The sequence below is a fragment of the Pan troglodytes genome, chromosome 6, assembly GCF_028858775.2.
Source record: "Pan troglodytes isolate AG18354 chromosome 6, NHGRI_mPanTro3-v2.0_pri, whole genome shotgun sequence".
NCBI lineage: Eukaryota > Metazoa > Chordata > Mammalia > Primates > Hominidae > Pan > Pan troglodytes.
Genome location: NC_072404.2, coordinates 85,567,882 through 85,581,165, shown reverse-complemented (window position 1 = coordinate 85,581,165; position 13,284 = coordinate 85,567,882). Strand labels below are relative to the sequence as shown.

General features: G+C 49.3%; 1 protein-coding gene and 1 pseudogene across 4 annotated transcripts in view; both read left to right on the top strand.

Annotated features, from left to right (window-relative positions):
- Positions 1–1,633: 1,633 nt before the first annotated feature.
- POR (cytochrome p450 oxidoreductase) overlaps positions 1,634–13,284 on the top strand; it is a 70,969-nt gene continuing 59,318 nt past the window's right edge. The window contains exon 1 of one of the 4 annotated variants that reach the window (XM_016945830.3): positions 1,634–1,767. Coding sequence is in view for 1 of the 4 variants with exons in the window: in XM_016945831.4 (XP_016801320.1) it covers positions 8,778–8,791 (14 nt within the window). In the remaining 3 variants the exon portion in view is untranslated. Of the gene's footprint in view, positions 2,356–8,691; positions 8,792–13,284 lie in introns of those variants that run through there. The other 3 variants (XM_063814552.1, XM_016945833.4, XM_016945831.4) reach the window with 3 other exon arrangements.
- LOC134810457 (ribosomal protein uL30-like) lies at positions 9,237–10,179 on the top strand (annotated as a pseudogene).

Here is a 13,284-nt window from a genome sequence, read left to right as displayed (position 1 = left end):
TCAACTTTCTTTAAAATGAAAAATAAAAATACAAAAATTAGCCAGTTGTGGTGGCGCATGCCTGTAATTCCAGCTACTAGGGAGGCTGAGGCAGGAGGATCACCTGAGCCCAGGAGGTCGAGGCTGCATCCCAGCCTCAGCAACAAAGGGAGACCCTGTTTCAAAAACTAAGTAACATATATGTTATTATATAATATATATTATTTATATAATATATAAATATAACAAATACAACATTTATATAATATATAAATGTTATATTTATGTATTATTTTATAAATTAACTTTTTTGTGTGTGAGACGGAGTGTCACTCTGTTGGCCACACTGGAGTGCAGTGGTGTGAACTGGGCTCACTGCAACCTCTGCCTCCCGGGTTCAAGTGGGTCTCCTGCCTCAGTCTCCCCAGTAGCTGGGATTACAGGCACCCGCCACCATGCCCAGCTAATTTTTGTATTTTTAGTAGAGACGGGGTTTTGCCATGTTGGTCAGGCTGGTCTCGAACTCCTGACCTCAGGTGATCCGCCCACCTCAGCCTACCAAAGTGCTGGGATTACAGGCGTGAGCCACCGTGCCTGGGCTATTTTTAAAAGATGGAGAAGGGGCTCTGAGAGAAGTGAGTTGCACAGTGTTGCAAAAGGAATTCACAGCACAGCTAGTAATAATAGTAGTAGTAGTAATAATAACAATGGCGATGAGAACACTTAGTAATGCCGTGCTCTAAATCCTTTAGGAACAAAGGTTATACCACTTAATCTTCATGACCCTGTAAAGTAGAAACCATAGCAGGAGGCAGAGGTGGGCTTCACACCCCGACCGAGGTTGCCAGACTTTTCAAACCCCAGAAGCTCTCTGTATCCCCCCACTCCTCTTCCGGATATCCAGGGCTTGCCTCCTGCTTGGTCACTTCCCACCCCCAACAGGCCGGCCTTCAAAAGCGAGCTTTAGGCAGCGTGGGGGGCCTCACGCCTGTAATCGCAGCGCTTTGAGAGGCCGAGGAGGGAGGATCACTTGAGACCAGTTCGAGACCAACCTGGGCATCATAGCGAGACCGCATCTCTGCAAATAAAATAAAATAAAATTAGCTAGGTGTGGTGGCGCGCCTGTAGTCCCAGCTACTGGGAGGCTGAAGTGGGAGAATCGCCTGAGCACAGGAGTTGAAGGCTGCAGTGAGCTGTGACTGCACCACTGCAATCCAGCCTGGGCGACAGAACGAGACCCTGTCTCTAAAAACAAACGCGCGCCCTCCGCCGTCAGGCTGGATGGAGGGAACCCAGGGAGACGACCTGGGCCTGAAGCCTCGCCAATTTCAGGTGAGGAAACAGGGCCGTGGAGGAGACAATGTGGCGATCACAAGCAAGCGGCGGCCCGAAGGAGGAGGCTAGACCGGCGGGCGCACGGCCACAGTTCTGCAGTGATCCCCGGGAAGGTGGGCAGCCGGCCCGGTGAACTGCAGGGTCCAAGCTGTAGAAGCCGCAGCCGCCGTCGCCAGGCGACTCCGCCACCCCCGGAACCACGCACTTTCATTTCTCCGCGGGGCGACCCAGCCGAGCCGCGAGGGGGCGTGGCCGGGCCGGGCCGTACCAAGAGCGCAAATTTGCAGGGGGAAGCGCGGGGCTCCGGGAATGCACGCGCGGCTCGAGTGGGCGGGGCGGCGGCCCAATGGCCACGCCCCCACCCCCGCGGCCGGCGAAGGCGGTGGTAGCGCCTCAGTGGTGCGGGCCTGCGCCCTGCCCAGGTGCCCGCAGAGAGTAGCCGGGCTGCCAGCGGTGAGTGCTAGCTTTCGCGGCGACGGCGGGGTGGGTGAGGTCGGGCCCCGGGACTCGGGGTTTGCCGGGCGCCTCAGTTCACCGCGGCCGCCTGGCTCTCTGCGTCGGGGTGGGCCCTCGGGCCGGAGCACTGCGCGTCTGGCCCGACGCTTGGGCGGAAGGCATGGCTCCCACCCCGGCCCTCCTCCGCGTCGCCCTTCCCCTAGAGCTCACCTCCCGCGGCGGCCTGAGGGTCGACTTTTCCACAGCTTGGGCCGAGAGAGCCCGGCAGGCCCTCGGCTGAGGATTAGGGCTCGGTATCTCAGGGCTCGGGGTCCAGTCCCCGCGCCGCCGCCCCCCACGGGCTAAGCCACTTTAACTCTCCGAGCCTCAGTTTCCCCATCTGTACGATGAATGGGCCTCGGGAGGCAGCGAATTCTGGGGGTACTTAACGTGAGAGGCGCTCGATGCATGCTCATGGGACTCGAATCTAACCCTGCAGCATCAGGTGGGCTGAGTCGATGGATCACGGGAGCCCCCCAGCCCGGCCTGCATCCCTGAGGGCAGTGCCCCTCGCAGTCAGGTGTCTCGGCGGCCCCCACAACACAGGTACCCGGATCTCCTGGGGGAGCCGGGACACCCTTAGATCGGGGGAGAAATTGGGTAAGAGTTCAAGGTCTCTTGGGCGCCAGGGGGAGGAGAGTGGAGGTTTCAGTGAGCTTGACTTCGACTTTCTGCGTATTGTTTTTCAAAGCGAGTTACCCTTGTGTAAACTGGTGACCACTAATAAGGAGTTTGGGGCTGTTTCAATGAAAGTGGCTGTCTCCTCTCTTAAACCCTTAAAGCTGCAGCCTTGCCTTGCCTTGCCTCTGAGCTTGGCCAAGCTGGATAATGATGCCAGCACAAAAGGAGACAGGACTGGACTGGGTGGCCCTGGTTTGATTCTTGGCACAATAGCAAGATACCTCCTGGAGCCTCCGTTTTCTGATCAGTGGGTCTGGTAGTAAGACAGCCACCCTGCTCTCCCCACAGGGTTGAGATTCTGAGGATCAAGACAGGGTCCCAGAGAGTGGCATCGAGAACTTTAATCCTCCTTGTAAGCAGAACGTTTATGGAACCCTCTGGGATCCAGTATCCCCACCGTTGTTCACTGCTGTAATTCTTCGGGCCTTGCTTTATGGAGAAGGCATTGATTCATTAACCATTTGCAAGTTACGGAAATCCCTTTTGAGTGGTTATGGGGTTGGCTTGGTCAGGAGAACAGCTCCAAAGGCCCAGCTAGTAAACCAGGGAACCCAGAAAGGTCCACTTCCTTTTTTTTGGGAGGAGGGCTGTTTTAGGAGTTCTTATTTTCCTTTTAAGAGAGTGGTTTTTGAGCTACTTATGACCTTCATGCCATCTAATGTTGGAAACTTTCGCTGAGCAGATAGCTTATTATAAAAAGTATTTGTACAACATCCGCATTTCAGAGAATGGGATGCTAGCTGCCAGTTGCGTGGTGGTGTGGAAACTTAGGAGTGATCTTAATTTTCCAAAATTCTTCAGGTCTAGCACTTGAAGAAATAATAGGTAGATTTGAAATGAAACAACCCAGGGATATTCCAGAAAACAGCAGCATTGACCGCAGCCAATGTAAATCAGGTGCGGATCGTCCTGGGTAGTAGGAGTTTATAAATGCCACAGAGGATGTTTGCTGCCAGACATACCTGAATTTTAGGACCTGCTGTTGGTTGACTCTGGGTTGATCCACCCTTAACCCCTTGAAAATCAGGATCTGTGTTAGGTAAGTCTGTGTATAATTAGGAGACAGGCCAATTGAAATCAAAACTGCTTGGCAAATCCAGAACATTTACTCGTGAAGTCCATGGAACATTTCAAGTTAAAAATAATTTAGCTCTTAAGTAACTTTTTTTTTTTTTGTGAGACAGGTCTCTGTCGTGCAGGCTGGAGTGCAGTGGCGCAATCATAGCTCACTGCAGCCTCAACCTCAGGATTCAAGCAATCCTCCCTCCTCAGCCTCCCAAGTAGTTGGGAGTACAGGCACGCACCACCACACCCAGCTAATTTTTTAAATGTTTTTTTAGAGATTTGGTTTGCCATGTTGCCCAGGCTGGTCTCGAATTCTGGGGTTCAAGTGGTCCTCCTGCTTTGACCTCCTAAAGTGCTGAGATTACAGGTGTGAGCCACCGTTCCTGGCTTTCTTATTTCTTCTTTCTTTCTTTTTTTTTTTCTGATGGAAGTTCTTGAAGTTATAGGACCTTTCATGGTTCCAGAGAGGCTGGCCGCCCCTACAAGAGCTTCGATGTCCTTGTGCTTCAGGGAGGAGCCAGAGAAACAGAGGTCAAGCTCTGGCACTAGCACCGTGTGTGGCCTCAATTGAGCATGTAGGGATTTAACTTTCTATTATATGTCAGACTCACTTAAAAATTAAAGTTAGAAAAAGGTGAAATGGATAAATGACAATTTTCTTTTCTTTTCTTTTTTTGAGATGGAGTCTCACTCTGTCGCCCAGGCTGGAGCGCAGTGGGCTCAGTGCAGCCTCCACCTCCCCCAGGTTCAAGCAATTTTCCTTGCTTGAATTCTGCCTCAGCCTCCTGAGTAGCTGGAATTTCGAGTACCCACCACCTGGCCAAAGATTCTGTGCTCATTAGCACACAGCCTCCCAGGTGGCTACAGCCTTAAAAGACTTTCAAATGCCAATTCTAGGCTGGGAACAGTGGCTCACGCCTGTAATTCTGGCACTTTGGGAGACCAAGGTGGGTGAATTGCTTGAGTCCAGGAGTTTGAGACCAGCCTGGGCAACACGGCAAATCTCTGTCTCTATAAAAAAATACAAATACAAAAATTGACTGGGCATGGTGGCTCACGCCTGTAATCCCAGCACTTTGGGAGGCCGAGGCAGGCAGATCACTTGAGGTCAGAAGTTCGAGACCAGCCTGGCCTACGTGGTGAAACCCCGTCTCTACTAAAAATACAAAAATTAGCCGGTGTGGTGGTGTGCACCTGTAATCCCAACTACTCAGGAGCCTGAGGTAGAAGAATCACTTGAACCTGGGAAGCGGAGGTTGCAGTGAGCCGAGATCGTGCCGCTGCACTCCAGGCTGGGTGACAGAGTGAGACTCTGTCTCAGAAAAAAAAAAAACCCAAAAAACAACAACTTGTTTTGCTGTGCAGTTTTGTCATCTGGCATTGGGCAGAAATTTGGACCTGCCGGGCAGGTGGGAGAAGCATCTGAGTCAGAGGGCACTTACCTGCTTGCATAGGCCGCTGACCTATACCAAGCCTTAGTTTCTTCATCACTAAAGTCAGAGAAAGAACCCACTCCACCTGCCTCTGGGACAGGTCAGAATGTGTTACCCTTTCAACAGTGGGTCCTTCTTCATCTTCTTGGCGCTGTTTGGATCCCTGTAGCGTGACACATAAAAAAGCACACATCCGGCCTTAGGATATGTGTAGGCTCTGGTTCGGGCACTTGAGAACTCTCACAGGGAGGGAAGCAAGCATACAATTCAACAAGAATGGCACGGTGTGTTGCATTCATTCTCAAGATGATGGGGTGAGGCTTTTATTAGTGCTGAGCCTGCTGTTTGTTTTCACAGCAGGGCTCCAGGGGAGAGGTGATGTTTGAGTTGGGTCTCGGAGGATTGCTAGGAGTTCTCTGAGCCCACCCAGGCACACCAGCTCTGGGGGCATGTAGGGTGTAGATTGCATGGGGCTGAGGTCGCGTGGTGGCACTTGTCTGAAATGGTCCTAGGAACCATGGGAAGAGATGGGGAGGTGTTTTAAAAGGTCAGGGCTATGTGACTAGCTCAGATCAGTGTTGTGTTTTTTTTTTTTTTTTTTTTAGACAGAGTCTCACTCTGTCACCCAGGCTGGAGTGCAGTGGTGCGATCTTGGCTCACTGCAACCTCTGTCTCCTGGGTTCAAGCAATTCTTGTGCCTCGGCCTCCCGAGTAGCTGGGATTACAGGCACCCGCCACCATGTCCGGCTCAGGACAGTGTTTTCTTGTACTGAATATTCTCTTACTGCCTAATATCCTCTCTGGGTGAATGAACAACCATTTGGGAAATTTTTACTGTGTCTAAATTTGTAATCATACTGTTTTAGAGCTCTACATCTTAAAAGTTTTTCCTCCCCAAGCGAGATGTTTACGTCAGTTGTGTTCTTGTTGGGATTAGTGTGCACACGCCTGTCTGCGTCTGTGCGTGCGTGTGCGTGTGTGTGTGTGTGTGTGTGTGTATACATATAAGAGGGAGAGAAGATGGAGGAATTCCATGGGGGCAGACCATGGTTCTTTGCAGATTGGTGGCTCCAGTTGGTTGGGTTCACTGGAGCCACGTTCATCAGTTTGTTTCTTTCTTTCCTTTTCTCTCTCTCTCTCTCTCTCTCTATATATATATATTTATTTATTTATTTATTATTTGTAGAAGTGTGGTCTGGCTATGTTGCCCAGGCTAGTTTCAAACTCCTGGCCTCAAGTGAGCCTCCTATCTCAGCCTCCCAAAACGCTGGGATTACAGGCATGAGCCACTGCGCCCAGCCCAGTAACTGTTACTCCTGACGCTGGTCGGTGTGGCAACTCAGTTGATGCTTGGACGTGTTGTGAACAAAGCCCCGGGGAACCTGATCCTTCTGGTGGCTTGTGCAGCAAACTATTGATGTGGGAAGCTTATTTATTTCACTTGTTAAAGAGGTGACTTGGATAGGGGGATATCTAAGAATTGTCCTTTAATTGGAGTGCTGGAGGGTTTGGCATTCGGATCTCCTTTGTGCAGCATCTGTACATAGCTGAGAGAATTGTACACATAATTTCCCGAAATGCGTCAGTTTCAAGGCTAACTTAGAATATGTTGGTGGCCAGACTGTGGTGCTGTCAGCTGTGGACTGTTCTCCAAGAGTTGAATTTCTTTTTTTTTTTTTTTTTTTTTTGACACAGAGTCTGACTCTCTCGCCTAGGCTGGAGTGCAGTGGTGTGATCTTGGCTCACTGCAACCTCTGCCTTCCAGGTTCAAGCAATTCTCCTGCCTCAGCCTCCCAAGTAGCTGGGATTACAGGCGCCTGCCATCACGCCCGGCTAATTTTTTTTTGTATTTTTAGTAGAGATGAGGTTTCACTGTGTTGGCCAGGCTGGTTTCAAACTCCTGACCTCAAGTGATCCACCCGCCTCAGCCTCCCAAAGTGCTAGGATTACCAGGCGTGAGCCACCATGTCCAGCTTATAAGAATTGAATTCTTTAGGAGACATTTGGTAGGAGAATAGAAGGGGAAAAGTTGCCTTTTGTCTACTTGGATGTAGTAATGAGGAGGAAGATGGGGCATTGTGGGGCGTGTCCTCTAACTTGGAACAGATGTAATTTATTTCTAGGTGAAAGTTAAGAACAGTGCTTACTCATTCTATTTATCTACCCTCCTTTTATCTTCGGCACTTTTTCCTACAGCCCTGTTTCTGAGCTCAGCGTCACATCACCTCTGCGGTGGTGATGCCGGTGTTCTTAGAGCACTGTGTCCTAGTGATACTTTGATCTTCGTGGGCATGCATCATCAGTGCATTGGGTAGGCTGGGCCTGTACAAAGGTTTGCAGGTTTGGTTAGGAACACGTGAACTACGGTCACCTTTCTGAACTTTCTGAACTCATGTGTAGTGACCATAGGTCACCTGGGTTGAGTTTTCAACACTGCAAACAGGGATGGCAGTTCTTGAATACACAGGAGAGTGCATTAGCCAGTGGTGCCCGGCATCATTCAGAGTGCAGTTTGGCATCAGAAATGTTCCGTCAGGTATTTGTGGTCTTGTGGAGAAAAGCCACTGTTGGTTTTGGTGAAGGGCTTCAGACCCTTTGACTGCTCATGAAACCACACAGTCTTAACATGGACACGTTGGACGCGTTCCTTACGTAACGTGATTTGCAAACTCAGGAGTCATTCAGCGTCACAGCAGTGATAAAAAGCTCCCAGCCCATCTACCCGAAACCTCCACAACAAGAGCTCTGTCAGTGGCCTCACCGACTTCCTGGGCCCTGAAGCTCCAAGGACAAAAGACTCCTGTCCCTTTTCCCATCCTCTCCATTCTGGGTCTCCCACCACCACCAAGTCCTGTAAGTTTTTAGTCTTTTTTTTTTTTTTTTTTTTGAGACAGATTCTCGCTCTGTTGTTCAGAGTGCAGTGACACAATCTCAGCTCACTGCAACCTCTGCCTCCCAGGTTCAAGTGATTCTCCTGCCTCAGCTTCCCGAGTAGCTGGGATTATAGGTGCGCGGCACCGCGCCCAGCTAATTTTTGTATTTTTAGTAGAGACAGGGTTTCACTGTGTTGGCCAGGCTGGTCTCGAACTCCTGACCTCAGGCGATCTGCCTGCCTCGGCCTCCCAAAGTGCTGGGATTACAGCAGGCGTGAGCCACCACGCCCGGCCCTTTAAATCTCTTTCCACTGCTGTGGTCTTACTGTAGCCCCTCGTCACTTCCTGCTGCGCTGACCCGTAATTGACCCATAATTCTCCCTCTCTTCCCCTCCCCACCACGTTCCAAGATCTGTCCATGGTACCATTGCTGGTTGATCTTGGAACCCTGCTTCAGTCACCCCTCCTTTCTCTTCGCCCAGACTGGAGTGCAGTGGCAAGATTTGGCTCACTGCAACCTCCACCTGTCAGGTTCAAGTGATTCTCCTGCCTCAGCCTCCCGAGTAGCTGGCACTACAGGCACGTGCCTCCACACCTAGCTAATTTTTGTATTTCTAGTAGAGACAGGGTTTCACCATGTTGGCCAGGCCAGTCTCGAACTCCTGGCCTTAAGTGGTCCACCCAGCTCAGCCTCCCAAAGTGCTGGGATAATAGGCAGGAGCCACTGTGCCCGGTCACTGTCACTGTCTTATTGCATGTTTTCTTCTTCATCTGCTTTCATAAAGGATAAATAGTGACTTAATAAAAGGTGTCTAATTCTCCCCTCCCTAGTGGCAATACGGTTGGACTAGAAGGTGAATTCAGTTGAGAACAGGGAACCTATCATTTCTGCGAGTGTAAGCTGGGGCATAGAACAATGCCAGGCATAAGGTAGGCACTTGGATGAATGGATGAATGAATAAATATGGCTTCTGTCCCCCAAGTTTACTGCTGAGCTTTCTCCTGCATATTGACTGAGCTCAGATGTCAAAATTGGGTCTGATCTGTAGTGTTTTTTTTTTTTTTTTTTTTTTTTTTTTTTGAGACAGAGCCTGTCACTCTGTCGCCCAGGCTGGAGTGCAGTGGCGCAATCTTGGCTCACTGCAACCTCTGCCTCCTGGGTTCAAGCAATTCTCGTGCCTCAACCTCCTGAGTAGCTGGAATTATAGGTGTGTGCCATCACGCCTGGCTAATTTTTTGTAATTTTAGTACAGATGGGGTTTCACCATGTTGCCCAGCTGGTCTCGAATGCCTGACCTGAAGCAGTCTGCCCGCCTCGGCCTTCCGAAGTGCTGGGATTACAGGCGTGAGCCACTGCGCCTGGCCTGGTCTGTACTTCTGAAGATTATTCCAAAGTACAGTAGGAACTTTTGTTAGGACTTTAGTTTTCCATCCAGGTATAAAATTTTGTGTCAGTGGTGGGGTTGTGCATGTTCAGTAGCTGCAACACTAGAAAGATGGCAAAGCAGGAGCAAAGAAAAATCCCTTTGGCTCCAGAAAATCTGAAAGCAGAAGGCTTACCAAGGCCTCAAAGCCACCCAGTCAAAGTAGGCACTTTTGGCAAAGGAGGAGCAGAGGGAAGGAAAAGAGCTCAGGTTTAAACGACTGGAATCATTCCTACATGATTCCTGGTGGCAGAAACATGACAAGGTGTGTCTCAGACGACTAGAAGTAAAACCTCACACCTTGGAATCGCCAGATAAACATTCCTTGGCCTTTGCTGTATGCGTCGAAAGGATTGATGGTGTGAGTTTACTGGTGCGGAGAGCCATTGCAAGACTTCGCCTAAAGAAAATTTTTAGTGGTGTCTTTGTAAAAGTCACCCCCCAGAACCTAAAAATGCAGCGTATAGTATGTAACCTTATGTGACCTGGGGATTTCCAAATCTGAAGTCTGTCCAGGAACTCATTTTGAAACGTAGACAAGCCAAGGTCAAGAATAAGACCATCCCTCTGACAACACAGTGATTGAGGAGCACCTGGGAAAGCTTGGTGTCATTTGCTTGGAAGACCTCATTCATGAAATTGCCTTCCCAAGGAAGCATTTCCAGGAGATCTCATGGTTCTTGTCCCCTTTCCACCTCTCAGTGGACTGTCATGCTACCAAAAATAGTGGACTTTCTGAAGGAGATTGGCACACCTCCATCTTCTTGGGGGTGTGTGCATCAATCAGCTCATCTGCCAGCTGCACTAGAGCCAGGTGCCAAACTACAGTAAATTTTTATCAATGAACTGGAAGCTTGTGTTATTTTTGGGGGCGGGGTGGAATTTTTATCAAGTATCTTCAGAGAAGATTATTTCCTGCTTTATCTTCAAAAACTGGAAAGGAAGGGTCAAAGGAAAGACAGTGGCTGGCCGGGCCCGGTGGCTCACGCCTATAATCCTAGCACTTTGGGAGGCTGAGGCGGGCAGATCACCTGAGGTCGGGAGTTCGAAACCAGCCTGACCAACATGGAGAAACCCCGTCTCTACTAAAAATACAAAAATTAGCTGAGCGTGGTGGCACACGCCTGTAATCTCAGCTACTGGGGAGGCTGAGGCAGGAGAATCGCTTGAACCCGGGAGGCGGAGGTTGTGGTGAGCCAAGATCGGACCTTTGTCCTCCAGCCTGGGCAACAAGAGCGAAACTCCATCTCAAAAAAAAAAAAAGAAAAGAAAAGACAGTAGCTTACGTTCATGGCGGCACCTCTCATCACAGTCCAGTTCCAAGGAAAAATTCCAGCGTTTTCTACATTGGCTGCTGCCTCGTCTGAAATCACATTTTGTGGAGAAAGGAGTCTTGCTTTGTTGCATCTTCTATCCTAGGGTTTAATGTTGGTGAATGAGTAACTCTAGCATTTGTACAAGGCTCCCTAAGAGTCCTGCAGCAGTCGACCAAGCCCGGGGACATAATTGAATCCGGAGATTCCTGGGGCCTTGAAAAAGGCTTGAAATATACATAGGAAGAAAGGCACAAAAATAAATGCTCACTTGTCTCTACAAAAAAAAAGAAAAGAAAAATTGTGTCTCAAGTTCCTTCTGTAGTTGATAATTTATTCAGTAATCATTTTATAATTGAAGAAGAATATTCTGACTCTTTCTAAATCTTTCTAGATCAGTTACCTGGATGCTGAAGACATGAATAAATTTGTTTATTTTAAAAATCCTAGGGCCTGGCACAGTGGCTCATGCTTATAATCTTAGCACTGTGGGAGGCCGAGGTGGACGGATCACTAGAGCCCAGGAATTCAAGACCATCCTGGGCCACATGGCAAAACACCATCTCTATTTAAAAATTAGTGTTTTTAAACATCAGTGTTTAAAAATTAGCTGGGTGTGGTGGTGTGTACCTGTCATCCCAGCTACTTGGGAGGCTGAGGTGGGAGGATCACCTGGGCCCAGGGAGGTTGAGGCTGCAGTGAGCCATGATCAGACCACTGCACACCAACCTGGGTGATAGAGTGAGACCCCCATCTCAAAATATACAGTAATAAATGAAAAATAGAAAATTCCCCAAATAAATAAATAATAGAAAATTCTAATGAAAATAAAAGGAGTTGAGTGTAACCGTTGAGTGTCTGCGCTGGGTGTTTATGTCTCATGTAACCAATGTAGCACTGTGAGCATGGTCATCCCAGAGACGGACTGTGATAAATCGTGTGCCCAGGATCCCAGAGTGCGTAGGTGGCATATCTAGGTTTTGAACCAAGGTCTGTTGGCCTTTTATAGCTCAACTGGGTTGTGAGTTTGTTGAATTTCACTTTCCATGCTTTCCCCAACCTAACCAAAAACCAGAGGGGGAACTGAAAGCTGAGAGCCTAGTAATTGAGAAAAGGACTCTGGGAGGTGATGGTGTCAAAAAGCAGTCCAAGGAAGCTCTTGTGGTTGAGCACACAGCTCTGCCCAGAGCTTCCTAGATGCCAAGGCAAAGAAGGATGGGGTTACATAGCAAGCGTTATTGGAAAAAGGAAGCCGACCAGTTTCTCATTAGTATTTTTCAGCTGGGCGCGATGGCTCATATCTGTAGTCCCAGCACTCTGGGAGGCTGAGGCAGGAGGATCACTTGTGGCCAGGAGTTTGAGACCAGCCTGGGCAAGAGAGAGAGAGAGACCCTGTCCCTTCAACAAGAAAATACACATTTAAAATATTAGCCAGGCATGGTGGTGTGCACCTGTAGTCCCAGCTACTCAAGAGGCTGAAGCAGGACGATCGCTTGAGCCTGAGAGTTCAAGGCTGTAGTAAGCTATGATTGCACCACGACACTGCAGCCTGGGTGATGGAGCAAGACCCCATCTCTTAAATTTTTTTTAAAAAGTGCTTTTCCCTGGGCCTTTACACGAGGATCATTGAATAAAGCAGTGGTCAGCAGCCCATGTACTCAGCAAGTATTTGTAGAGCACCACGTACGTGCCAAGCTCTCTTCGAGGTGCTGGGACTACTTTTGTGTGTGGAAAAGACCAACAAGATGAAAGATGATGTTGGCCTAGGCCAGGGTGGAGGCACTGTTTTCAAGAACAGGAGTGTTCCCACAGGTGACCCTTTCTGGGTCCCATCTAGGTAAGAGGCTGAGAGGTTCAGGCTCGGTTGTAAATTCTGTAAGGGCAGTTCTTTGGGAGGTGTGAGCAAGAGAATGGAATCAGAGCGATTATTTTAGCAGGCAGGAGTGAAGCTTGAGAATCTGGCAGAGTGAGGAGCGATCTTGTGCCAGAGTGAGAGGCAGCCAGTCCAAAGTGAAGGTTCTGAAGCTCTTAGTACCTCCCACGTACAGTGCCCTGCTTTTTTTTTCTTTCTCTTTTCTCTCTTTTTTTTTTTTTTTTTTTTTTTAAGGCAGGACACTTGCTCTGTCACCCAGGATCATTGCTCACTGCAGTCTCAAACTCCTTAAGCCCTTCCAAGTAGCTGGGACTACAGGCACACACCACCATGCTTGGCTAGTTTTTCTTTCTTTTTGCAGAGATGGGGTCTTGCTATGTTGCCCAGGCCGATCTCAAACTCCTGGGCTCAAACGATCCTCCTGTTGACCTCCCAAAGTGCTGGAATTACAGGCATGAGCCACTGTACCTGGACCCCTGCTATTTTTCCTGTGATATTTGAAAAGCTTGGCTTGGTTTCTTGCCCTTTAGTAGGTGATTTCAGGCAGAGCCACGAGGTCTTAGAAAGCAGCACGGCTCTGTTCCGATGCTCCTGGCTGAAGGGCCAGTGTGCTGTGCCATTGAGGGAGAAGCATTGACTCTGGTCTGGGAGATTCTGTTCATTTAGTCATTCAGCAAACAAATATTGAGTGCTGGCCAGGCGTGGTGGCTCACACCTGTAATCCCAGCACTTTGGGAGGCCGAGGCGGGCAGATCACCTGAGGTCGCGAGTTCAAGACCGGCCTGACCAACATGGAGAAACCTGTCTCTACTA